The following is a 26534-nucleotide window of genomic DNA, read 5'->3' on the forward strand; positions in this document are numbered from 1 at the left end:
TGTGGCACTGTGCTCAGCACTATGTAAGAGTAACCTGCTCCTTCCACATGACCCATGCAGTTCTACAAAGCATCCCTACACCTCCTTTGATCCTTACGAAAACCTGGCAGATCATGCATTTTTATTTCCTGGGGTTTGGGCTTTAGGTTTTTTTTTTTTTTTACTTGTTTGCCTTTTCTTTTTTTAACGTATTCATTGAGATGATGCATACTAGATTAAACTGTGCAAGTTGATGGGTTTGGCCATATGTATACACCTGTGAAAACTTCACCACAGTCGAGATAAACATCACTATCACCTCTAAAAGAGTTCTCTTGGCCCCTTGGCAGTCCCTCCTTTTCCCTCCCTGTCCCCAGCCCCAGGCAACTGCTGATCTGCTTTCTGACATTCTAGTTTAGTTAGCAGTTTCTAGAATTGTGCATAAACAGAGTTGTTCTATATGTACCTTTTTTTTAATCTGGCTTCTTTGATTCAGCATATTTTCCTATTACTGATGAAAAAAATGGAGCCTTGATGAGGAAACGTAGGTAGTCAGCAATCATAAAGCAGCAGAGGTATTGCAGGTGTCCTGGCTCTGAGCCTGATACGCTGTCTGCAGCACTCGGTTCACTCATGGCTCATTCATTCATTCACCAGAGATTAACTGGGCATTTGGGTGGGCTAAGCCCTGGGCTGGATGTCAGAACCATAATGGTGCACAAAGCAGACACAGCCCCTACCCTCATGGGATTGCACTTCGTTCATTCATTCATTCATTCATTCATCCATCCATCGGCTTAACAAATAATCACTGCACATCCACAGAAAACTGTGAACTGGGCGCTGCCCCACCACTTTCTTCACCACCCTGATGCTCGTTAACCATCTTCCTATCTGCCACTTTGAGCGGGACAATGGGGTGATGCAGACAGAGATCATCAGAGGTGATGTTCTGTCCTCCAGTATCATGTAGAGCAGAAGGAAAACTAGTAGGTACTATCCTGCACTCTGCAAGCGAACGCCAGAGCTTCAGGGCTAAGGCCGACCCTGCAGGAGGCAGCACTTCCAGTGTGAACGTGAACGTGCGTGATCCAGGCGGAGGATGGGAGCTCAGGGGAAGGGGAGGGCTCTCCGAGCTGGCCTGGCCAGAGCGGGCTCCTCAGACAGGGTGGGACCTGCACGGTCCCCTGTGAGCCAGGAGGAGAGGTGTGCCAGGCAGGAGCAAACCAGGGACAAAGACATAGAGGCAGGGTGGGGTGGAGAGGATCAGGAAGACAGCTGAGAATTCCTCCTGGGTCAGTGTGAGGCCACAAAAACAGGCTTTCTGCCTGCACCTGTGTTACATTGTGTTTCTTTGTGGAGCTGGAGCCAGAGGAAGGGAAATGGGGAGGGTAATTAGTCACAATTTTGTAATAATTTACAATTTACTAAGTGCGCTTACTGTTGTTATCTTCTTTAGTCAGTATAATCTCTGAAGTGAGAGTTACCATTATTTTTCCCATTTTACAGATTAGAAAACTGAGGTGCATAAAAATCCCGTGATTGGCACAAAAATTCACAACTCCTAAGTGAGAGGGCAGAGCGTCAAGTCAGGACTCTTGTCCCCAAGACCAGTTCTCTTTTCCCCATGTCTATAATCATCATTTACTAATCTGAATGGCGCCCATGCACAGATGTAGAGCACGCTTCTGTAGACCACAGAATACATTGTTTGAACTTGGCAATGTCCTCCCACCTGCCACACCACCGACCCTCTTCAGCTACCTTCCCATCTGCCGTTATGAGCTGGGAATGGAGATCAGGAGGAGGAAGAAGGCAAATGGCATGGCGCTCAGGAGAGGAAGTTAATTATTTGGCCAAGGAGCTCTCCCTAATCCCCACATGCTTTCTGCCTCTGGCCTCCAGAGAAGGTTCCTAATAAGGGCTCCCCACCAGCCACTCAGAAGTGGTTCCCAAGGCCTTGCCCCAGAGGCCCCGGATGGTACCCCATCCTCTCAGTCTGGAGAATGGGGGATGGAATTCACACCCAGAAGGAGAAAAGCAGGGTCACTCCCAGGGCCAGGACCCCAAAGGAGAAAAAACTACAGCTCTGATGTCACAAGTCTCCCTCGCTGAGTGGCCCGGGACACACCCCCTAACTGGTCATATGGGTCACCATGAAGGAAGAGCTAACATTTCTCCAGGGCTTACTGTGCACAGAGTCAGGGCTCCAGCTCACGTCGACTGTTCCCGGCTCAGAGCTCCTACCCACTGCTCCATCCTGCCCTTACTCACCCCAGTGCTCAGCAAGAGCCAACACCTGTCGCCAAGGGCCAGCGTTGGACATGCTTGGTGGCAGGCACACCCTTCCCCACTCCACAGCCAAGCAGGCGGCATCTCAGTGAAACCAGGCAGCTTTCAGAGGCCACACACCCCTAAAATGTAGGGCAGGGGCCCCACTAGGCCCGGCCATCCAGACCTGAGCTCCACAGTTGATCTGAGAAAAGAGGGCATGGGACTGACGGGGCTCGGAGCACCCCCACTTCCGCGGCCCCACCCGCAGGTCCCCACAAGGCCTCCACTTCCACGCACGGGTCCTGTGGTCTAGCAGAAAAGGCCCTGGGCCAGGAGGCAGGCTCGGCTCAGGGATCTGTACCCCTAGAATGATCTTGGAAAGACCACTTGGTCCCTGTGACCTGGTTTTCCCATCTGTAAAATGGAAACAACATTTTCCAAATGCACACAGTTATTGGAGTTTAGTGAGACAAGCAAGTGTGGAATTATTTTGAAAAGGCTAGAACACTGTATACTTCAAGGTATATCCTTATATATGAAACTCCAAGGTTCTGACTGCCATGATTTTACATCTCTTCCACCTATACTCCATCTTCGTGGCCTGTGTCCTTGAGTTGAAACTGAAGCCTGAGTGGACCCGCAGAAGGAAACCTAGTCTGTGTTTGTACATACCCAAGCCCACTGGGCACACTCTTCTTAACCCTGCCCCAACTGCATGAGAGCATGCGCACACACACACACACACACACACACACCTACTTCCCACCTGCCTAAAATGATTTTTCCAAAGAAAATCATTCCCCATAAACATCAGAAATGTATGTCCAAAAAATACCAATGGTTGTTGGCTTCTAAAGTTCCTACCATGTAGGGGCGCCTGGGGGGCTTAGTCGGTTAAGCGTCCGACTTTTGCTTGGGTCATGATCTCGCGGTTCGTGGGTTCGAGCCCTGCGTCAGGCTCTGTGCTGACTGCCAGCTCGGAGCCTGGAGCCTATTTCGGAGTCTGTGTCTCCCTCTCTCCTGACCCTCCCCTGCTCGCGCTGTCTCTCTCTCTCTCTCTCTCTCTTTCCTAGAAATAAATAAAAATATTTTTAAAAAAATAAATAAAGTTCCTACCATGTGAAGAAGTTGGCCAAAATAATGGCTACAATTTAATGCTCTTTCCACCAGATAGAGCATTTTACATATACCGTCTTATTTAATGTAGTCTCCAAACAGCCCTGGCAGTGACTTACAGAGGAGGGGCTCGGGCCCAGAGGGCTTGCACTACTGCAGAGGGTCCGTCCACTGCCCACCCACCTCTGTGCTCTCGTTCTCCCTTCGCAGCAGAATCATCTGGGCTCTTGCGCCCACTCGCCCCAGCACTTGGCCCCGGAGGGGGTGGTAGAGGTAAGGAGGAATGTGTGACACATGAGAGAAAGAAGCTGGCTCAGGTGGCAGGGAAAAGTGTTGGGGGAACTGACGGACATCAAGACATAAATTTATCTACTTTGTCATTAAGAAACGTTGACTTCCTCTTTCACGATGGCCTTTCTCTGCCGTCGTATATGGAGACCATCTCTGGCTGGAGGACGTCTTCCCCTCTCGGCCAGGCTCCTTTGCAATTTCATCTAGTGGTTAGTGTGTGCAAGCTCAGGGGGTGTGAGTAGCTCTCAAGGCCACTCACGTTTCAAGCAGCCACGTGGTTCCTTCCCAAGCTAAAAATGTCATTATTAACCCATGGGTGTGCCTTACCACAATGATCCGGGGCCCAGGGTAGCCGATCCTGGCTCCTGCGTGATGACCTTCTTCCTCTCCACAGCTTGCGGCAGGCAGGGAACACTGACGGTCTTCATGCTACTCTCCTGACTCCCCTAGGATGGATGTGTGTGGCTGGAAAGAAATGGAGGTTGCTCTGGTCAATTTTGACAACTCCGATGAAATCCAGGAAGAGCCAGGCTATGCCACAGACTTTGACCCAACCAGCCCAAAAGGCCGGCCTGGGAGCAGCCCCTTCTCCAACTGGAAGATCCTCATTGGTGACAGCAGCAGCCACGAAACGGCCTTCTCCAAGCTCGCAGGAGATTATGTGGACTCCCCAGGGCCGGAGCCAGCAGTCTTGAATGAAGGAAACCAGCGGGTGATCATCAACATTGCTGGGCTGAGGTTCGAGACCCAACTCAGAACTCTCAATCAGTTCCCAGAGACCCTTCTGGGAGACCGGGAGAAAAGGATGCAGTTCTTCGACTCCATGAGAAATGAGTATTTCTTTGACAGGAACCGGCCCAGTTTTGATGGAATCCTGTATTATTACCAATCGGGCGGGAAAATCCGGCGCCCAGCCAACGTCCCAATCGACGTCTTTGCTGATGAAATCTCCTTCTATGAGCTGGGAAACGAGGCCATGGACCAGTTCCGGGAAGATGAGGGCTTCATCAAGGATCCCGAGACACTGCTCCCCACCAATGACTTCCACCGGCAGTTCTGGCTCCTCTTCGAGTACCCTGAGAGCTCTAGCGCCGCCCGGGGTGTGGCCGTCGTCTCTGTGTTGGTCGTGGTCATCTCCATCACCATCTTCTGCCTGGAAACGCTACCGGAGTTCCGGGAGGAGAGGGAACTAAAGATGGTGAGAGACCCCAGCCTCAACGTGAGCAAGGCGGCCCTCTCCCACACCATGTTCACTGACCCCTTCTTCATGGTAGAGTCTACCTGCATCATGTGGTTCACCTTTGAACTGGTGCTCCGCTTCGTGGTCTGCCCCAGCAAGACCGACTTCTTCAGGAACATCATGAACATCATCGACATCATCTCCATCATCCCCTACTTTGCGGCCCTCATCACGGAGCTGGTCCAGGAGACAGAGCCCAGCACCCAGCAGAACATGTCCCTGGCCATCCTGAGGATCATCCGGCTGGTGCGCGTCTTCCGCATCTTCAAGCTCTCCCGGCACTCCAAGGGACTGCAGATCCTGGGCCAGACGCTGAAGGCTTCCATGCGGGAGCTGGGCTTGCTCATCTTCTTCCTCTTCATTGGGGTCATCCTCTTCTCCAGCGCCGTCTACTTTGCCGAGGTGGATGAGCCAGAGTCCCACTTCTCTAGCATTCCTGATGGCTTCTGGTGGGCAGTGGTCACCATGACAACTGTGGGCTATGGTGACATGTGCCCGACCACCCCCGGGGGAAAGATTGTGGGCACTCTGTGCGCCATCGCGGGGGTCCTCACCATTGCCCTCCCTGTGCCCGTCATTGTCTCCAACTTTAACTACTTCTACCATCGGGAGACTGAGAATGAGGAGAAGCAAAACATCCCAGGTGAGATCGACAAAATCCTCAACAGTGTGGGCTCAAGAATGGGCAGTACAGACTCTCTTAGCAAGACCAATGGTGGCTGCTCCACGGAGAGGTCCAGGAAGTGACCTGCCCAGGGTCCCTTGGATCCCTGAGTCTCCCTGTGTCTCTTTGTCTCCCTCCCCACCCCCACAGCTTCTCTCTCCTCCCTGCCTCTTGCTCTCCATTTTCCTAAAGACTGTAGTTCATCCTTTGTGAACAGCAGGCCATCTTTGACTACAAGCTGTTTGAATCAACCCAGACTTCCTCTCTATTTTGCAAGCTCTTTCCTCTCAACCAACTGTCGGAAGATTCCATTCTCCTTTCCCATGAAGGGCAGTTCTGGTCCTGGCTGCTCACCTGTGGTCCCCAAGACCGGCAGTACTGGGATCACCTGGGAGCAAGGAAATGCAGAATGGGAGTCCACCTCGGACCTACTGAATCAGAAGTCTCCCTGTAATAAGATCCCGAGTGATTCTTTTCCACATTAGAGATGAAGAGCCCTGGCTTTGGTCTTCCCAAGAGGAGGCTTATTAAGAGGCCGGGGATTGCTGCGAGCAATGAGCTCCGCGTTGTTTAATAATAATATCTCACACTTCTGTCACGTTGCATAAATTTTCCAAAGCTCTTTCACCAACACAATCTCACTGCATCTCAAAATAACCAGCAGAACAGATTTGGTTCTCATTCTCACGTTGTAGGTGAGCAAACCCGGGGACAGCGACTCACCCGGAAATGGTGACAGAGCCGATGCTGGAACCCACACCTACCCACTAAGCTTGTGCTTCTTCTGCTTGTGACTGCGAAGGGGCTGGGGAGAGAGAAGGGAGAGGGATGTGAGGGCTCTGTCTTTCAGAGGGTCTGGGCAGCAGACTTCAGGGCAGCAACACCCTTTCCCAGGGACCCCAGCATCTGCATGGGGAGAGCAAGGGCCGGCCTGAGCTCTTGCTCTCCAGTCCCCTCCTCGGACAGCAGGCAAGCAGAAACACTCCCGGGTGCTTTCCACCTGGCCCATCTCTGTGAACTTCCGCACAGGCTGGCAATCCCGAGTGTGGGACGTGTGTGCACCAGGCCCTCAGAGCACTGCCCTGGGAAATTGGATTTGTCCACCTGCTTCGGGGTTCAGCTGCCACTGAATCATGAGGAACTGGCCAGCGGCCTGTGGGACAGCGGGTGAGGGAGGAGCAGGGCCCTAAGGGTGCACCCAGATCCCAAGCCCACCTGAGGAGGGCGGTCGGGGCAGACTCACCTGAGGAACTGCCCTCTTGGGAGCGGGTCCTTGCTCAGCCCACCAGGCTCCCAGGAAGAGGGAGTGGCATTGGAATTTCCCAAAAGGCATAGAAGGAAGCCTTTATTCTGCCCCCTCCAACCTGGCCTCTCAAGTAAGGAGCCCTGGGCCTTCCTCCGGCCTGATACCCAAGTCTGGCCATTCCTCCACACTGAGTCAGCATTGGGCTGCCAGGTCACGGGCTGACCTGGGCCCCTGGGCCACAGGTCACTGCCCAACCCCACGTCACACAGCCCAAACCACACAATACACAACACACGATCCTGGAACACACCCAGCTCACACAACCCTGCGAAACACAATGCTGTAGCCGCAGACACCACCATCCAGCTTCTGTTCCGTGACAGCCTAACAAAATTTACTGGTGTGAGAGAGAGCTGCTCCTCTCCTTTCTTGTTGTCCTGAGTCTACGCCCTAAGTAGCTGGATTTAATTATCTTTAAGCTCCCTTCCTGCTCCAGAAACTCCAGTCTCCATTAGCTCCAAGTTCTCCCTTAGAACTGAGTCATGGGAAGCCTGGGCTTTAGACAAGACATTGGCAAGTGGGACTCCTGTCCCAGGCCTGAGTCTCAGGAATTTTCTAAGTTCCTTTCTAATTGCTCTCCTTCAGGGCACTCTCCACTTGCCTCACTCCCAAGCCTGTGGGGTTGACCAGATGTCCTGGATTCAAACATGTGGGAATCATGCTGAAGGCCTGTGCTGGGCTCCAGTTCCAGGATGGTGGCCTGGTGAGCAGACTTTTCCCACTGTCTCCTGTGGCATTTCTTTTACAAGCTCACACAAGCTTAGGTGCCAGAAAGGTGATTTGGAGCGATACGAATTCGTCTCTACACAGAGCCCTTGCAAAAGTTATTTCTGCGAGATCCCAAGAATCCGCGGGGCGGTCTTGACCAAAGAGTCCACGTGCCTGCCTTCTCTCCTTCTGGGAGCCGCATCATCACAATTCGTCATGCTAAGACCTCTCCCACAGACGCCTGAGACCCTTTGTCCCAACCCCCTCCGTTTTGTCAGGTGAGGAAACCGGTTCAGAGAGGTTCGTGGGCAAACATGGTGCAGTAAAAGACCCCAGGGCAGGTGGGGCCAGTACCCCCAGAGGCCAGGATAGACTCCCAGAGCTGCAGCCCCAGCCTTTCTCTGCTAACGTAGACTAGCAGAGCAGAAGGAAGCTAGTCTGGTTCCTTAGCTGATGCCATTACTCCTGTCAGGGTTAGGAGGCCCACTCATAAGCTTCTCATGCCTGAGGGGCAGGTTCCGACCTCTGGGCAGGTGCCAGGAAATAGGGCTACAGCGGTGAGCCCTCCATTCCCCATGCCACTGCTGCCACGGGGCTGGGGTGACAGTCCCCATGTGCTAGCATCACCCCTCCAGCCACCAAGGGAGATGGGCTGTGGGGCGCCCTTGCCGTCCAGCCCCCAGCTTGCAATGAGATCTGCTGTCTGTAGGGAGCACCCAAGGTGACTCACTGACAAATGGAAAGAGGAGAGTTGGGGCAGATGGGACAGCGCTGTCGAGGGGGGCAAGTGGGAAAGTTGCTCTCACTACCTGCAAGGCCAGAAGGACTCAGCGGCAGGCAGGCAGACAGCCTTGCCTGTAGGAGGAATAGAGCGAGTCTTGAGGCTTCATTCAGCGAGTTCGTATTTACCAACCTACTGTGTGGTGACACGTTATATGCGCTGAATAAAGACATAGAAAGAACAGAAAGGTCCCTTTTAATTTTCCCAGTAAAAATACTCAAGTAATGCAAGAGAAACAACAAAAACCTCTTCAGAGGGGCTACAGGGTACGGAAGGCTTCCAGACCTGTGTTTTCTTTTCCACCACATCCTTCATTTGCAAAGAGCTACGTAAGGTCAGCCGTGATCTCTCAGTCATGAAATGCAACCCTGGCTGGGGCTCTGTACTGAGGGTGAAGCTGCTTTGGATTCTGTCTCTCTCCCTCTCTCTCTGCCTCCCTTTGCTTACTCGCACACAGGCACATGCACCCTCTCTTTCAAAAATGAATAAGTAAACATTTTAAAGAAATAACCCAGAAAGGGGCACCTAGGTGGCTGAGTCGTTTAAGCATCCAACTTTGGCTCAGGGAGTGACCTCGCAGTTGGTGAGTTCAAGCCCCGCACCGGGCTCTCTGCTGTCAGTGTAGAACCCGCTTCTGATCCTGTTTCTCTCTCTCTCTCTCTCTCTCTCTGCCCCTCCCTGCTCATGCTCTCTCTCCCTCTCTCTAAAAAATAAAACTCAAGTGTTTTTGAGTGGGAAGCTCTCTAGATTTGGCCTCAAAGGACTTGGCTCAAATTGTATGAACTGTAGGACTCTGAGCCTCAATGGACCTCAGTTTCCTTATGTGGAAATAAAAATGGAGATAAAAAAATTCTGACCTCGCAGCAAACGTGGTAGGATTCTCCGTGCCCCACCACCAGGGGGCTGCCCTCTCCTCAACCAACCTGGTCAACGGGGTTCCTCAGGACCTCCACAGGCTGCCAAAGTGGCTGCTCAGAGACAGCCCTCTGTCAGAGACAGTCCCTTGTGATTCCCTACTTCTCTGCTTGTTACATGTGTACTTGCCATCTTTGAGCTTACTTCCACATCTGAAAAATGGGCAGAATTACACCCACCTCCCCAGGCTGTTGGGAGGAATCAGTGATGGGGTGTTCCTAAAAGTGATGAGGTTGGCAAGCACCACACCAAAGAAAGGAACAATCGCTCTTTAAAAGCTATCATTTTAGGAGTTCCTGGGGGGCTCAGTCGGTTAAGTGTCTGACATCAGCTCAGGTCATGATCTCGCGGTTTGTAAGTTTGAGCCCCACATAGGGCTTGCTGCTGTCAGGGTGGAGCCTGCTTCAGATCCTCTCTCCCCCACTAGCTCAGTCCCTCCCCCATTCCTGTTAGCACTCTCTCTCTCGAAAGTAAATAAAATATTTTTTTTAAAAAATCTGTCACTTTAGACCAATCAGCACCGCCCAAATACAGACAGAACGTGCCTTTGCAATCCACATCAGATCCTGACCTAAGCAGAAGACAGCACTGATTTCAAAGATAGCATAAAATAGAATGAGCTGATGTGGGAAAGGAAAAGAAGTAGGAACCGGATACCATCATGTTCAATAACCAACGACCTGTTCAGGCTGCTCTACACACCTGTCCTTTCCTTTCAACTGAAACAGCCCCTCTGAGCCAGGTATCACTTCATTTTACAGATGAGAAAACGGAAGCTTCAGAAAGTTAAGTAACCTGTCCCGACTGTAGACTATGGGGAAGTCATGGCAGGTACCCCAAATGCAGGGAGCACAAAATCAGGGTGATCGGACATATGGTACTCCAATTGTCCTACCCCTCACCTTCTTGCCCAAATAACCAACCCCTCTGTGGGTCACCCTCAGTTCACCCCCCCACGTGCAAACAAAAGGTGGGCAACATTCCCTGTGGCTCTGGGGCTTCAGAGAGACTGAGGTTGGAGCCTCATTCTGTCCCCGTTGCCCATGCAAAGGCCACTCAGAGGAGCTCTGCAGGAGCTCTGGGACAGCCTCCCGGGCTCAGACCTGTCCTGCATTATGGCCCAGAGGGGAGGCCACCCAAGACGCTGCTCACACAGAGGGTCCCTGCCTGCCCTCTCAGCTCCGGTGGCCCTGCCCCGCCCCCAGGGGCCCCATCACTCACGGGGCTCCCTGGGGGGTGCACACTGGTGCAGGGGCACACTGGGCAGGCCGCTTCCTGTACCAGGTGACACAAACTCAACTAAGGACTTTATCAGCTCACGTGACTGAGAAATTCAGGACAAGAGCAGATTGTAGGTGAGGCCAGGGACTCCAAAACCACCATCTTAAGAGCTCAAGTCCTCACTGTCCACTGCCCTTCTTGCTTCCCTCTGCTGGACAGCCTTCACAGCCCAGAGACGGGCGCTTTCGGTGGGGCAGGGAGCCTGGCAGCCCCCGGGTCATAACCAAAAATAAATAAATACACATATATAATCACCTTTGCATCTAATTATTATCGGTAACATCCACAACCACACTCCCAGGGCCTATCATAGCACGTGGTAGGGTTTCAACAAATATCTGTTGAATTAATCAATGGTCCCTGCAAACTCTCCCTCCCAATTACCCCAAAGGGACTAAGCTAAGCCACTCTATAGGCCTGGTAAGATTATGTTCTCCTTCACCCCTACCCTCCGCCACACCCTAGACCTACAGGCAGAGCAGACACTCCTTAGTGAGGAGTGATCGCAGATGACCCTTGAAGCATTGCGGGGGTGGGCTCTGGGGCTTGGGGTGCAGCCAGAGAGGGGTGCAGGGAAGGCTCGGCCTAGAGCACGCTCCCAGCCAGTGGTGAGAAAGCTCCCTGCCTCCCCCCCACACCTGGGCTGCTCTGCCTGGTGGACAGGATGGGAGGAGGCCAAGGGGACCCAGGACCCCTTCTCTCTCTGAAGGTCGCTCACAGGGCCCTGTCTCAGACCCCTTGACAGCCTTCCAGTGCAACACCTGAGTCTTCAGAAGGCCCCCCCCTTCTCAAGCATCGGGGCCCCCAGGTCATTTTGGACTGCTCCCCTCACCCTCCCCTCTGCCCAAACCCGCTGCACAGGGCTCAACAGGCCCCTCCCCCCTGGAAGTCCAGCTCACACCCCCTCATACCAGCTGCGGAGGAAGCTGTGTGGCCCACCCACCGGGGACAGGCCCACCTTTTCCCATCCCTCACTCCCTTCTATTAGGTCCTGGGGAGCTTGGGGAGGGAAGGGGACACCTTAGGTGCACCACCCGACAGCTGACTGCAGCCTCCTTAAAAATGAAATGCATTCACCCTGTGGAACGGAGCTTCCAAAGACCCTTTGAAGTGAGAGGAATAAAGCCGCTCTTGTCTCCCCAGAGACCCAGTGCCTGCCCAGCCGCATCCTAGACACAGGGGAGCGGTTGCCCTCAAACGCACAGATGAGAAGGAAGTGGGGGTAGCAGGGTCCTGGGGTGATGGGTAAAGGGGAGATCAGACAACTTTTGTTATTGCATCTCAGGGGAAGTGGAGGTGAAATGCTGCCTGTGAAATGTCAGCGGATGATGAATGCGATTTCACTCCCGCTGCCTGCGCGGACACACCACACCGGAGAGAAGGGCAGTGGCCTTCCAGAGGAATTCTGGGTGGCCCTCCTGTCCTTCTGAGCCTGAGGGGCCGTGGCTGAGCCCCTCCTCCTCACCACCACCCTATCAGTTCCGCTCTTCACAGAAGCAATCAATACTAATACAACAGAGATAATACCAGGCTCCCAAGGTGATAGTGAGAATCAGATAAGATAATACATTAAATACTTTCGCAAAGGTGAACTGTGCTAAAGGGAGGTTGGAGGTAGATGGAGGCTACGATAAAAACTCCCCCACAGCTTGTAAACCCTTCAGGGACAGAGGCTGTGCCTTTTTAATGTTATAAGCTCAGCACAGTGTCTGATACATAATAGATGCCCAACAAATGAAGGGAGGGAAGGAGGAAGAGAAATAACAGAACAGCAACAGGGGGTAGAGGCCTAAGGCAGAGCCAAGGCCACAGGTGGGCCGAGTCAGAGGCCCCCGACTTCCGCCACACTCCCTGAAATGGCAACACTTGTGACACAGCTACCTGGAGACTTCGGGCTGAAGTGACTTCCTGGCACAGAATTTTCCATGCAGGCCTGAATTCTCAGTTTTGCCTGTGATTCCAAGCAGCCGAAGATAACCAGTAGTCGCCGTGTGCCCAATTCACCTTCTTGGGGGTATAGACAGTGCCCTCCTTCCTTCCCCAAACATTCTCCACGTTCCAGCTGTGGGCCAGATCTCAAGACTGGCTCTGGGGTTACAGAGCTGACTGTGAGCGGTGTCTGCCCTTGGGGAGTAGAAATGGCCTCTCCCTATGAAGGGGGAGCAAGCCACCCTTCCGGCTCCCAGGCTCAGTCACACTGGAGAGAAAGCGGCCCGTGTGGCCCACCCTCTACCCGGTCCTGGGACAGAGCCCACAGTAGTGAGGGAGTAATGAAAGCTTGGTTTCCCCGCCATTTTCAGCCCCACTGGGAGGCCAGTCACCACAGTCAACTGGGAAAGAATCTGAAGCCCAGGGTTGGGTGGGGGGCTCTTACCGGTGCTCGACACAAATTCTGGTCCACGAGGGAGTGCTTGCTGGAGAGAGCTGAGAGAGAAAGACGTTCCCTTCTGGTCCTGAAGATTAAGGTACCACGACACTTCCCTCTGGGTGGGGGAAGGGAAGACAGGGTGTGTATTTCCCAAGTCAGGGTCATCTGCTTTATCTTGGAGAGGGTGGGGACCTCGCTGCAGGGGGTAGCAAGAGACAGGGCCTGTGGTTCTGTCTCTCTTCCTTGGGACAACAGACAAAAGAGAAGGTTTGTGGCCTGGGAGTTGCGGGGGGGGGGGGGGGGGGGGGGGGGGGGGGGGGGGGGGGGGGGGGGGGGGGGGGGGGGGAGCTCAAGTCCAGCATAATGAAAATTGAAGGGGCTTTTTAAAAAAGCTTCAGTAAATGCAACAGGCTCCAGCCTTCCCTTTGAAGCCGGATAAAGGGGGAAAAGAAGGGAAAAGACTGAGATTAAAAATAGTTACTTAGAGAGCAAAGAAATGTTCAGATGTCCTGACGTTTGTTACAATTTTCTCTGTAAGTGAAATTCATCTATAAGTGAAATGTTCAACTGTTTTAACAATAGATGGGTGCTTTTTTATGGACACGAGGTGTGTGAGGATCACTTTACTTTCCAGGAAAGCACAAGCAGAAGTCACCGTGTTGAATCTGGAGAGTCAGCATGTGGAAGGAGCCCCGGGTTTACAGGCCTGGTTCAGATCCCAGTTTTGCTGTGTGACTGTGACCAACTTACTCAAATGCTCTGAGACCCAGTTCTTTCAACTGTAGATCAGGGCTCATTGTGCCTATTTATTAGAGATGTCAAGAGAATCAAACGAGATGTCAACTAGAAGTCCCCTTTCATAGGATAGGCACTAAATCAATAGTAGATTTCTCCATTCATGTGGGATCTCAAAAAATTGTTCAAAACGTAACTAGGGCCCTCGTTGCCACTTGGTCACAGCATACCTGAATTGAGGTTGGGACAGTAAGTACGGGGGCCACTGGGGGCCCTGGTGAGACTAAGTCTCATGTTTTCGGCGAAGAAGGAAAGCCTACCTCCAAGCCTCCATGGACGGTTCCCTGTGTTCTCAGAATCCCCTCCTAGCCCGGGAATGACCACAGCAGCAATTAATTAATGGCACGGAGTTTATAAAAATGATTTCAAGTGTGTTTTTATCTCATTCGAACTTCACGGTAACCCTCTGAGGTATTCAGTAGGGTTTTGGAATTTGTCCCACTGTGGAGTTGATAAAGCTAAAGTTCTGACAGATTCAGTGACCTGCCTGGCTCTCACCATCTTGTCATTGGTGGAGCAGTGCCCCGAGACCGCTGCCTCTCCCTGACACAACAGCCACCTCCACACCAGCGGGTCTGGCCAGCGCATCTCCCCAGTCACCAAGCGTTTGCTCTGAGGGGGAATGGGGTCCCTCCCTTCTACACCAGGAGGAATTAGCCTTTCCTGGGGGTCAGATGTTTACCCCGCAGAACATGTGGCTCAAACAACAGAAATGTATCATCTCATATTCTAGAGGCTTGAAGTTCAAGATCTCTGTGCTGACAGGCTGGCTGTTGGTGTACAGATAGATGGCCTTCTTCTCTCTAACTTCTTCACATCATCTTCCCTCTGGGTCTGTTTCTGTGTCCAGATTGCCTCCCTTTTTATAAGGACACCAGTCATATTGAATTAGGGCTCACCCTAAGGACTTCATCTTAACTTGATTACCTCTGGAAGGTCCCTCTCTCCAAATAAGGGTGCATTCTGATATACCCCTCCCCCTGCCCTTGGCTCATGGAGCCCACCACCCGCCAAGGGCACACAGGACACTGGGCTGCAGAGTGGCCCCTCGGGACTGTGTCAAGGACTAGAGGGGAGAAGGAGTCCCTGCCAGCAGTGTTGACCTTTACCCTCCCCCACTGCTACTGCCTCCTTGGGGGCGGTGGTGGAGGGGGTGAGCAGGAGACTGGAAGAGGAGACAGGAGAGGAGTGGGTGGGAAGGAGAGGAGGGGAGGCAGCCAGCCTGAGTGGTGCTGGGGCTACTAGGCAAGGAAGTCCCTAAAGCGTGGGGCCACCCGCTCCCCAGCTCCTAAGCCTGCTTGGTGCACAGCCATCTCAGTGGACTGCCTGAGCAGGCTCTGGAAACAGTGCCGGCTCGTGACTTGTCAAATGAACTTGGTTTTACTCAGATGCTTGAGTCCCATTGTGGAGTTTTTTAATGGCCTGGTTCCCGCCTTGGGTCCCAGTAAAGGACCCCTGAAGCCAAGAATTAACCCCGCACAAAACACATGCACGCACCCCACTGGCCTCACTCACCCGCAATGTCCCTGAAGTCCTTTCCCGGGGACTGAGGAGCATCTGGAGCTGGGGGCAGGGGGGGACGAGGGAGGCAAGAGCACTATGGGGGTGTGAGAAGGGCCTGGGGCAGAGCAGGGAGGCAAAACAGGAGGCCCAGCATAAAAGGCGTTTTCTAGTGAGGTGACATATGCAGGCTCTGCTCTGGCTGTGAGAACAGGGGCCCCAAGCCCTGTTGGCTGCACCCTCTATTTGTGCCCGGCTCACCCAGGGCACAAAACTCTCCCAAGAACACTCTGCAAGCGCAGATGCTTTCCTTGTAGGCATCACTTTACTCCTCTGTCTGGGTCGTGCTCCGTTGGCCCGGGAGAGTGGGGAGACCCCTGTGCTGGCTGCAGGCCCCGGCAGGGCAGTCACCCGCCAGACAGCTCATTGCAAGAGAGTCAATAGATAGTACGTAAAATTGCTTAGCAGAGAGTAAAAGGCGCTATACAAAGTAGGGGGGAGGCGGACGGTCAACTGACATTATGTGAAAGGTAGGTAAAATCTAGATTGGAAACGCACCAGTGAGTTGCAATCCCTTCTGAAGCCACAAGGGTGGCCTCCTCGTGTTACCATCCCCGCGCGGCGTGGTGCATGGCAGATGCTCCGCAAATGCAAGAAGGAAAAGAATAAGAGAAAGAAAGAGGGATGTTGCGAAGAGCAGGTCGTGTCTCTTGAAAAATATTAGTAACCTAAATTTATTGCACACCATGTGCTATTCTTTTTTTTTTTAATGTTTACTTATTTATTTCTGAGAGAGAGAGACAGAGCATGAGCAGGGGAGGGGCAGACAGAGAGGGAGACACAGAATCCAAAGCAGGCTCCAGGCTCTTAGCTGTCTGCACAGAGCTGAGGTGGGGCTCGAAATCATAAACCTGAGATTATGACCTGAGCAGAAGTCAGACACTTAACCAGTGGAGCCACCCAGGCACCCTGCCACGTGCTATTCTAAGATACTTAATGTAAATGAGCCACTTAAGGCTCATGAAGCGCTATGAGGTAGGACACGTCATAAACCCGACCTTATACAAGAGGTGGCACGGTCACAGGGCCATCACATAACTTGCCCAAGATGCCCCAGCGAGCAAGTGGCCAGGCAGGACTGGAAGCCAGGGGCTCGGCAGTAGGTGTCAATGCTTCTGCTGTGCCCTGAGTCACCTTTCCCCATAGTGTGGTCTCAGGAGAGCCAGGATGGCTGAGCCCAGAAATTAGGTAGAGCCCTGGAGTCCCCTTCTTCCTCCTCCAGCCCACCTCCCGCACACTACAGCTCCCACACCGCCTGACCGTTCTGTGCCGTCCCCATTGCTTAGAAGTGATGGAAAGATGCATCCTCCTTCCATCTTACCTGGTGTTAACCCCATCCAAAACAGAGGAGCCAAGTCTGCCCAGCTTTTTCTCCTCTGTGGTCGGCCCAGTGTCACATGCTTGCAAACACTTTGAACCACCTCTGTTTCTTCCCCCATGAAATACCCTTTTCCTTATTTCTGCCATTTGAAATCCTACCCATCCCTTAAGACACTCCAAACACTCATTGCTCCATGAAGCTTGTTCTGATCTCACCTTGCCTATTCCATGTCTACCTGACCCCATCCACTGGGAGTTCCTGGAGGGTGGGGTCTTCTCTGGTTGGTCTCCATAGCCTCAGAACCCTGAGACCATGTGCCTGGCACAGCGTAGGTGTCCCATATTGTAGTCGCCAAATCAAAAGCTCAACGATACTGAGATTCCTTAGTGTCAAAAGACTCTTTATGGTGTGCATTAGCTATCTATTGCTGTGTAACAAGTTGCCCCAAAATTTAGCAGTCAAGAACATGTGTTTATTGCTTCATGGCTTCTGGGGGTTGGGAATCCAGGCTCAGCTGGGTTGGGTCCACTGGCTCAGCGTCTGTCGTGCCCAACGTGTCAGCTGCTGCTGCAGTGACTTTAAGGCTCAAAAGGAGATGGATCCGCTCCCATAGGATTTGTTTTCTCCAGGGCTGTTGAACTGAAGGGGACAGTTCCCCTTAGCTATTGGCTGGAGAGTAACCGTCAGTTGCTTGCCATCTGACCCTCTTCATAGGGCAGCCTGCTTCCTCAGAGTGAGCAAGTAAGAGACTTGTTTGTCTTTGCAAAACCACCTTGGAAGTGACACTCTGTAGCTTTGAGTATTCTGTTTGCAATTCACTAATTCCAGCCCACACTCGAGGGTAAGGATTACACCAAGGCATGAATCCGTGGAAACAGGGATTATTGGAAGCCATTTTGACAGGCTGTCAGCCACACAGGGTAAAGCAGTTCATAAGACGTTATTTGCCAAAGTGGAGCTCAGCCAGAGGAGGGGATGGCCAGACCGAGAGGAGCAGGGGCACCTGGGTAGCTCAGTCAGTTAAGCGTCCAGCTCCTGATTTCAGGTCACGGTTCGTGAGTCCGAGACCCATGTCAGGCAAAGGCCAGGGGCAGGAGGTCGGAGTGATGAGGCCACCAGCCAAGGCATGCCAGCAGCCAGTGGAAACTGGAAAAGGCAACAAAATAAGCTCCCCCCAGACCTTCCCAATAGAAGGCAGCCCTGCTGACACTTTAATTTTAGCCAGCTGACTTTCAACCTCCAGAACTATGAGATAATACATTTGCGTTGTTTAGAACCACTAAGTTTGAGCCGATTTGATGCCATGGCAATAGAAAACTAATACAGCTCACATCCATTATAAAGAAATTGGCCAGGAGATAGAGCGGGTCAACACCTTAGCCCTTAAACTCAGCTGTCTGGGGACACGCCGCTCTCACTTACTCCCCTTTGAGCCATCTAGAGCCCTTGTACTGCAGCTGTGAGTCTACACTGGAGCCAGAGGGCTGGAATCAGCACCTTCAGGGCGTCAGGTGTCCCATGGCAGAAGTGATTACCAGAGCTCCCCAAAGGGGAGGTGACTTCCCTGAGAGGTCCAGCCTCTGCTGTCGAATAACAGAGCCTCTGGACAATACCCACCCTGGAGGATCAGGTCTTATTCCAACAAGGGAAGAAGTCATGGCTTTTAGCTAACCCCCCACCCCAACTCCCCAACATCCTCTGTAGTGCCAGGAAGCCTGCTGTGAGAGTCCTCAGCTCCAGGGCCCGACACACGGGGGCTGCCCACCAACAGACCTAAGGAGATAGTCAAAGCTGCCGAAAGCCTCAAGGGCAAGTCTGAGAAATGCTCCCTGTCTCCACTCTACCAGGCCCAGTTTGGGTCCTGAAGCACAGCTGAGCAGCCTGGAGCTAGTCTCCTTCCTAGCTGTCCCCATAGGTCACAGCTCTCTGCTGCCCTCTGGCTTCCGCTCTCAGACCCTCTAACAAACCCGGTTTCGATTATAAAGGTCACATCCCATCTGGGTGCCCTTTGTGGGTTGTCCAGAAGCTGTCAAAGTCCAGGTGGCCTGTCTGGAGCAGCAGAGTGGGGGATGGAGGAGGCCTAGAACTGCCTGAAAAAAGGGCAGGCTTCCTTGAGCCAGCATCACGCGTGCCTGGGGGCCCCTGAAAGGAGCTGGTCGATGCCAGGCCTGCTCCCCTTTCCTCCATTCAGCTTCCTATGCCATATCAGGGTCTCAGAAGCACAGGCTGAATGGGGGCCATACCTTCTAGACTAAAAACTGGGACACTCATTGGCATAGACACAATCTGGCAGATGGACTTTGATTTCAGAATTACCACCTTTTTTTGGGGGGGGGACACTGCAATCAATCGAGAGGACAATAGAACAGAATATTTAAAACGTAAAATATGGTCCTCTCAATAAATCTCCCCATGCTAAAGCTCCCGGCGGCTGTTGCCCCTGCAAAACACTATGAGGACAAAGATCATGTTTCACTCACCACTGTGTCCCCAGCAGCTTCGAGCTAGGCATTTTGTAAATCTGTGATGGGAGAGAAAGAGAGGGTACACTTTGATGGGGCCCAGGCGGATGCCCAGCACGTTAGCCCCAGACCTCAGACCAGCCCCCCAGGCCCCCCTAGCTATACACGAAAGACCAGCGTCCCCTATGTTGCCCTCTAGCTCAGGTACTTCCAGTGGAACAAGTGACTTTCCAGTTTCCTCTGCTTGGGGAGACAGGCTGATCCCACCTGGAATAGGCACCCCCAAGGGGCCAACCAGCCCTAGAACGAGCTGGGGGTCTCTGAGCAGTCAGAGCAACTTCCCTGGGGGAGGGGCTACTTTGGGGGCTGGATGGTGAAGGACTGGTGAGCAGCAAGGAGGTGTGGAGGTCACAGGCACAGTGGGGAGGGGAGGACACTCAGGATACCATTGTCAGAGACTGAACTTTGTCCCTCCAAAATCAGTGCTGGAGCCCTAACCCCCACTGACTGCATTTGGAGTCGGGCCTTTAAAGAGGCGGTTAAGGTTCAATGAGGCAGTAAGGGTGGGGCCCTGATCCAATGTGACTGGTGTGCTTAGAAGAAGGGGAAGAGGCAGGAGGGGCATGTTTGCGCAGAAGGCAGCCCTCTGCAAGCCCTGGAGCCTCAGGAGAAACCAGCCCCACCAACACCTTGACCTTGGGCTTCCAGCCTCCAGAACCATGAGAAACGAATGTCTGTTGTTTCAGCCTCCCGGTCTGTGGTGATCTGTTACTGCGGCCTAAGCGGCCTGAGACACCACACCCTGTGAGGAGAGAGGTGGTCAGAGAGAGAAAGGGATGAGGGAGGCAGGGCATAAGAGCCCAGTGACCTTGGACAGGGAGCAGCCCGTGGGCAGCAGAAATCCCTCCCTCTGCTTCGTGAGTCTAATTAAGTCCTTGGGATCCAGCCCAAATCCATAGCCTACCTGCCACAGAGTGATGGAATGTCCACATGGGCACCTACACCAGCCTGTCCGTCGGTCCATCTGACGGACTGTCAGGCCAAAGGCCAAGGTTTCTGAGGTTTCTCGGGTCCCTACCAGGCCTGTGTCTGGGACTCCCTGGGAATATGCAGACTCAGGAAAGTGGTTGCAGATTCTCTACTCTTTGCATATTGTCCAAGCCCAGAGGGACATAGACCCAGGCCCTAGACCGCTGGCCCAAGCATCATGTCAGCCTCACTGCTCACTGTCTCAGCAGCTGAGGCTGAGACCCCGGCCACCAGGGTGACTCAGGGAGTCCCAGGGCCACTTCACTTAGAACAATGCTCTCAGATGACAAATGCCCCCAGGGGACTGATGTGAGGAGTGTGGCTCAAATTTGCCGCCCCCCCCCCCCCAGGAAACGGGGAGGGGGGGTGCTGGCTTACAGAGCTTCCCAGGCAACAGTTCACAGCGGCAGAAGCTACGGCTGGGCCCAGCCCAGGACACTCCCCAGCACATGAGCAGCCTCTCCGGAAGCTCCTTGTTCCCTCTCAGAGGTCTAAAAATAAAGCTCTAAGGACACAGTCATTCTGGTGTCAATGCTAAACAGAGCCCTGGGAAAGAAAGAGGCTCTCAGGTTTCACGGCTGGGGCCAGAGGACAGGGCAAGGATAAAAGCTACCTAGAGATGGAGCTTCAATGTTATGCGGAGGAGACCAAGGCCACCAGCCCAGAGGAGGTGGCCAGGGCCATGAGCAGTCCTCCTAAAGGAGGCGTGATTCCAGCAGCCAGAGCGGGGACACAACATGGGTCTGCATCTTGTCTAGCCCAAGCCCCAGCCCCGAGGCTCCAGGGAGTGTCTAGTGCAGCAGACTCTGCTCACCAGGCTCCCTGGAGCTGTAACTCCTTGGGGTGAAGGCCTACCCTGCCCGCCTAGAAGGGCTAATGCTGTCCCCAAGCCCCTCAGCACACACAGCAGGCGTATCTCCCCCTGGCCAGCTCTAGTTCAAAATGCTATCTTGGGATTACAGATAATCCAGAAAGATCAAAAAAGGAGGAGATCAGAAAACAGAGAAAAGAAAGGCTAGCCAGTGAGAGGTCCAGTGAGTGAGGGGTTTGAGAGCAGGGACCACATCCCCTGTGTCTGTGCCTCCTGAAGAAGCAAGCACTGTGCCCTGGGCATAGTAGGCACTTAGTAAATTCTATGACTTGGTTGGCGATTGCCCCCACGCCCTGCCAAGGTGGCCTGCTGGGGTGGAGAGAAAGAAGGCTGCAGGATACAAAAAGGTGTGCAAAGCTGGCATTGGAAAGTATATCACTAGAGGGCGCTCCAGGACAAGAGCTGAGTCTGGGCAACCCAAGGACATGTTGGAGATTGTTTATTCATTCAACACACCTCCACCAAACATTCCGCTGTGTGGAACACTAAGTGCTATGAAGGATATAAAACGATTGAGATATGACCCCTACCCTCAAAGGGTCATCTCAGAAAGGTGAGAGGTGGAAGCAAATAATAATGTATCCACATTTACCTACTGGCAACTTCTGTCCGTTAAGAGCTGGTTAATCTTCACATGCTATTCCTTCCACCCATAATACTTGTTCCTCTTTCATATCTGCATGTCTCACCCCTCTTGCATGTCTTTGTCCATATGGCACCTCCTCGTGCAGCCTGCCTTGCCCACCTCATTTTAAAGCATATGGTGTTCTCATGGCATTCGTTATCCTTCTCCACTTCCTCCCATGGCACCTAAAACCAGCCCACATCCTAGATAGTCAGTCTACACATGTACTGTCTCCATCGTCCACGTCCCCACAGAGCTCCGTGACAGTGGAGGCTTCTGTACTGTTTACTGAGGGACACAGTGCATGGAACAGTGTTTCACGTGCAATACAGACTCAAAACATTTTTTATTTATTTTTTTATATTTTATTTATTTCTAGGAGAGAGAGAGAGAGAGAGAGACAGCGTGAGCAGGGGAGGGTCAGAGAGAGAGGGAGACACAGACTCTGAAACAGGTTCCAGGCTCTGAGCTGGCAGTCAGCACAGAGCCTGATGCGGGGCTCGAACCCAGAACCGCGAGATCATGACCTAAGTGAAAGTCAGACGCTTAACCGACTAAGCCACCCAGGTGCCCCTCAAAATATTTTTTAAATGTTTATTTATTTTGAGAGAGCTCACGTGCAAGTGGGGAAGAGGGGAGGGGAGGTCGGGGGAGGGGGACAGAGGATCTGAAGCAGCTTGCAGACTCTAACTCACAAACCATGAGACCATGACCTGACCCGATGTTGGACGCTCAACCCACGGAGCCACCCAGGAGCCCCATCAAAACATGTTTTTAAGTAAATAAGGTGACAATTCTAATTAGTCCAGGTAAACTGATTAGTCGGGAGTCTGTGAGCAAGCATTGCTGAGGTTTGGAGGGTTTGGGTGAGGTAGGCATCATGTGCAGTAGGGGCTCTTCTCAGAGGAGGTGACATTTAAGCTGGTCTTGAAGGCTGAAGAGCAGTTCACAGGTTGGAGAATGTGGACAGGGCTTCAGGCAAAGGGAACAGCATACGCAAAGGCCCAGAGGCCAGCCCTGCAGGGTGCTAGGAATGGCCACCACCTCGCCACCGGCAGAAGGTTGGCCCCTCCTGTTCTCAGCAGGGAGCTGCTGCAGGCACTGGCCAGTAGGGGGCGCATGGGGAGGAGAAGCAGCCACAACAGGGCTCCTGGGCTGTGGCCAGTCCATGTCCCTCTGCCTGCCCCAGGCTGTCCCTCACCCCATGCTCCCATTGCCCACCTCCTGCTCTTCGAGTGTGTCTCACTTGCCTCTCTTGCTGCCTAAGGCCTCCTGACATGCGGCAACCTCTACGGCCCTTGGTTCTGTTATAGCCTCCCTTCTGTGGCCGCCATCAAGAAACCAACTGCACAGCTCAGAAAACAATCCATCATTTTGTCATAACATTTCCATTTCAAAGACTTCCTTTCCAAGTTTCTCTCTCTGGCCGAAGCTTCCTCTTATTAGCATGAGAGGAACTGGCTCGGAACTGAGTGACAGGGGAAGGAGAAGGACCGAGGTGGGGGTGGGAGGGAATAGAGCTGTGAGCTGAGGCCTCTGCCCCTGTGTGTACAGAGACAGAGAGGGGGGTGCTGGGCCAGCACGTGTGCCTGCCTATGTGCGTCTGTGCGTGTCTATGTGCACGCATGTGCACGCTCATGTCCCCATGAACTTGTTTCCCAGCACTCATGATTCATGCTACCAGGCCATAGATTCACCCACAGCATAAACCACCCTTGGGTGCTTGCTCTGCCTCCAAGGTGTACCCAGACCCCCCACCCTGCCTTCCCACCCCCCATTGGGCACTGAGGATTCGGAGGGGAAAGAAGCCCCTGCTGTCCATCAGACATTCAGGCAGAGACCGATGTGTGCGCAAATAACTATAGCAGGACAAATCTGTTGTGAAGATCCCGCTGAGCAATTAGGAAGCTAGAAGAGGAAGTCTAACAGAGGGATGTCACCTCAGGGGACACCTAAACTGATCTTGAAAGATGAGGAGCAATTCATAGGTCAGAGAGAATGGAAAGGAGAAAAACTGGCAAAGGGATGGCATGCACAAAGGCCCTGAGGCCAGCCCTGTAGGGGTTTAGGTGTGGCCATGGCAGCAGACAGATGGCCACACTCCTAGGACAGGAACAAACACAGAGGCTTCCCCAGCTGCAGCTGCGGTTTCTCTGCCTTGACTTTCATCAGCAGACAGTGCAGGTGGGAGAGCGCGGAGCGAGCAGCTCGTGTGTGCGTGTGTGTGTGTGTGTGTGTGTGTGTGTGTGTGTGTGTACAGGAAACTCCGCCCAGCATCGCGGCTCCCCCCCGGCCTCCAGGTGGCCCCTCTTCACAAGCAAGTAACAGAAGTGCTGACAGCCCTCCCAAGGCCCCTTCATCACCTGGCAGACCCCCCAGAGAGCAGGGCCTGGGGCAGAGCCCAGTGTGAGCCCCTTGGCTGAACCTTAAAGCCCTGGAGGCAGTGAGGCCGCCTTCTGTCCTCTTCATTGTCCTGCCACTGGAGGTGACCGTTCCTCAAGGACAGCAAAAATGGGGAGCATTGTGGGCTCAGCAGCAGGAGGGAGAAGATGCAGAGAGGGCCCTGTGGTGGGTGGGTGGGTGGTTGTAAGGATCCAAGAGGAAAGGGGGAGACCAGCAGTGAGCAGTACAACTCTTGAGGACCTCACTGATTGAATTGTTCATTCCTTCATTCATTAATATTATTCATATCAATAATACTCGATAAATGCATTCCATGAGTTAAGTGCCCCAGATATCACCATGAGAGGTCAATGTCTGTCCTCAGGGAGTCCCCAGTAGGTGAGGGAGACAGACAGGGAACAAATGTTAGGAGCACTACGCTAAGGAGAGCACTGGGCATAGGGAGCTCGCAGGAGGGAACCGAACCCAGCCTGGCCAGGAGCATCCTGGAGAGATTTGCACTCAGCTGAGGTTTGAAGGACAAAGAGGTTGGAGTGTGGAGAACATTCTCTGCAGCCAGAAAAATCCCAGGAGGGACTGCCTCACTGTATGGCCACTATCTACCGAGGACAGGGACCAGCACTGGGGTCCAGTGGGCTGGGGCTGGCAGCGGGGGGCCATTCGGTCCAAACCTCCCATTTATGAAAGCCATCATGTATAGACTTTCTACATGATCTCCCACGGAAGTCTGGATGTTTAAAATGCAATTTGCTAAGTGTAAACCATTAAAACATGACACAATTTTTGTGAGCTTGTTCGGCGCTTTTTTTTAATCTACAAGAAGCCTAAAAATAATGAAAGTGGCCCAGTTCTGTCTCACGCTTGGCAAACAGACAGTATTGGTCTTGGATAAGAAAGGAGAGGCTTAGCAAAGTCGCCCAAAGCCAGACTTACTCCCTGACGCCATGCTGTCCTCCGTGACCCTGGAGGACTCAAACACGAAGGTTCAAGGTGCTCTGTTCTTGAAGCCCTGGAATATTTTCCTGTAGTTTCTGCCCCAACCCACCGCAGACTCCTCAGCTCACCTGGGACTGTAGCCTGAGCCCTTCCTCTTCCACCTAAGCCCTCCCAGCCCAATCCTGCGCCTTCCCTGCCAGAGGTCACCTGGCCAGTGTTGGCTGCTGGGCCACAGACCCACAAAGGCACTGGGGACAGCATTTCCACTGCCCTGGATCCCTTATCTTCTTTGTCTTTGCATACAGCTGAGAAAGACCCCAAGAGGTGGCCCCAGGGGATCCTGTTAATAGGATTGCCAGGCTCTTGGCTCCCAATAGAAGCCCCTCCCTCCACTCCTCTTCCTCCTTTGGGAAGTGTCCTGGCCAAATCTGTAGCTTCAAGCTCTCCGAGACTGCTGCATGACTCACCTGCTGCTCAGGGCAAGCGTGGTCAGGATAAGGGGGGATGAGACCTAGATACTAACCTGGCCCCAGCTCCCTCTCCATGCCTTCCGCGAGTTCAGCTACTATAAAGTGTGACTTGAAGCCCAATCACAAAATGGGGGACCATACTGGCTGTGGTTTAGAAAACAGAAGGCTGATCAATTACACCGCCTCCTGTTGGGAGACCGCAGAGAGAAGGGTCACAAAGAAAAAGGAAGGAGCATTCAGGGAGCAAATGTGTGCAGATCAGAAGAGCACCGTGTGGGGAGCCCACCAAGGGGCTCTGAGCGCTGAAATCCCCCCAAGAATCTTGTCTGCCTGACCCGCATATGGTCACAAGGTGCATAAGTGAGAAAACCTCTTAAATCCCCCTGAACCTCTTTGTTCTAACCCTCTGGTATCTGTATTTCCTCTGTGGCCTCTGTTTCCAGAAAGGAGCTGAAGGAACCTGGGAACTGTTCATTGACCTGTCGCTAGGGTCCTGGCTGAGCACTAGGGGGCCACACCGAGCACTGGTAGCCTCCGCCCTTGAACGTGGATCTGCCCCAGGGATGGAACCACTCTCCATGTGCTGGTGAGTCAGGTTTAGAGCCTCTAAGACAGGCTGGGACTCTCAGCTGTGGTTCTTCCCCAAAAGTAATGGTAACGTCAGGACCCTCAGATCTTCCCCGGAGCCTTCTGTCTACTCCACTGTGTTCTTCAAAATGTCCCAAAGCCCTTTTCTTAATAGACTTAGAGCCTTTCTCTCCCTGGGCCAGTGTTCTCTACTCAGCCCCACACCCCAAGCCCTTGCTCCTCTGGTACAAGCCTCGTCCCGCAAAAGTCTCCCCTACTGTAGCTTTTGCCCAGAAAGATCTGGAGTGAGAGAACAGAAAGGTAAGACACGTCTTGGTTTCACCTGACCTAAGCTTGAGGTGGTCAATTCCCTTGTGAAAGTCTCCGCCCGCCAACAGTGTCCCGAAGCCTCCCATACCCATGTAGCCCCGGTGCTGCCCGACGTACCACGTGACAGCCACTCCCCACCCCCATAACAGTGCAGGGCTTTGGCCCACAGAAGCCACACTTTGCAGAGATATGTATTTATTGAGAACCTTCTGCCAGAAAACTTTAGCCATATGTGTGCATGT

General features: G+C 53.0%; 1 protein-coding gene across 1 annotated transcript; it reads left to right on the forward strand.

Moving 5' to 3' along the window:
- Positions 1-4111: 4111 nt before the first annotated feature.
- On the forward strand, positions 4112-5647 carry KCNA10 (potassium voltage-gated channel subfamily A member 10). The gene has a single exon (XM_039251123.1). It carries the CDS (start codon positions 4112-4114, stop codon positions 5645-5647), a length of 1536 nt encoding a protein of 511 aa, XP_039107054.1.
- The last annotated feature ends 20887 nt before the right edge of the window (positions 5648-26534 follow it).

The sequence above is a fragment of the Hyaena hyaena genome, unplaced genomic scaffold (genome assembly GCF_003009895.1).
Source record: "Hyaena hyaena isolate Hyena2069 unplaced genomic scaffold, ASM300989v1 scaffold_390, whole genome shotgun sequence".
NCBI classification, from domain to species: Eukaryota; Metazoa; Chordata; class Mammalia; order Carnivora; family Hyaenidae; genus Hyaena; species Hyaena hyaena.

Excerpts from the sequence above, each read along its gene's own strand:
- KCNA10 (XM_039251123.1), top strand. The coding sequence starts at position 4,112 with ATGGATGTGTGTGGCTGGAAAGAAATGGAGGTTGCTCTGGTCAATTTT.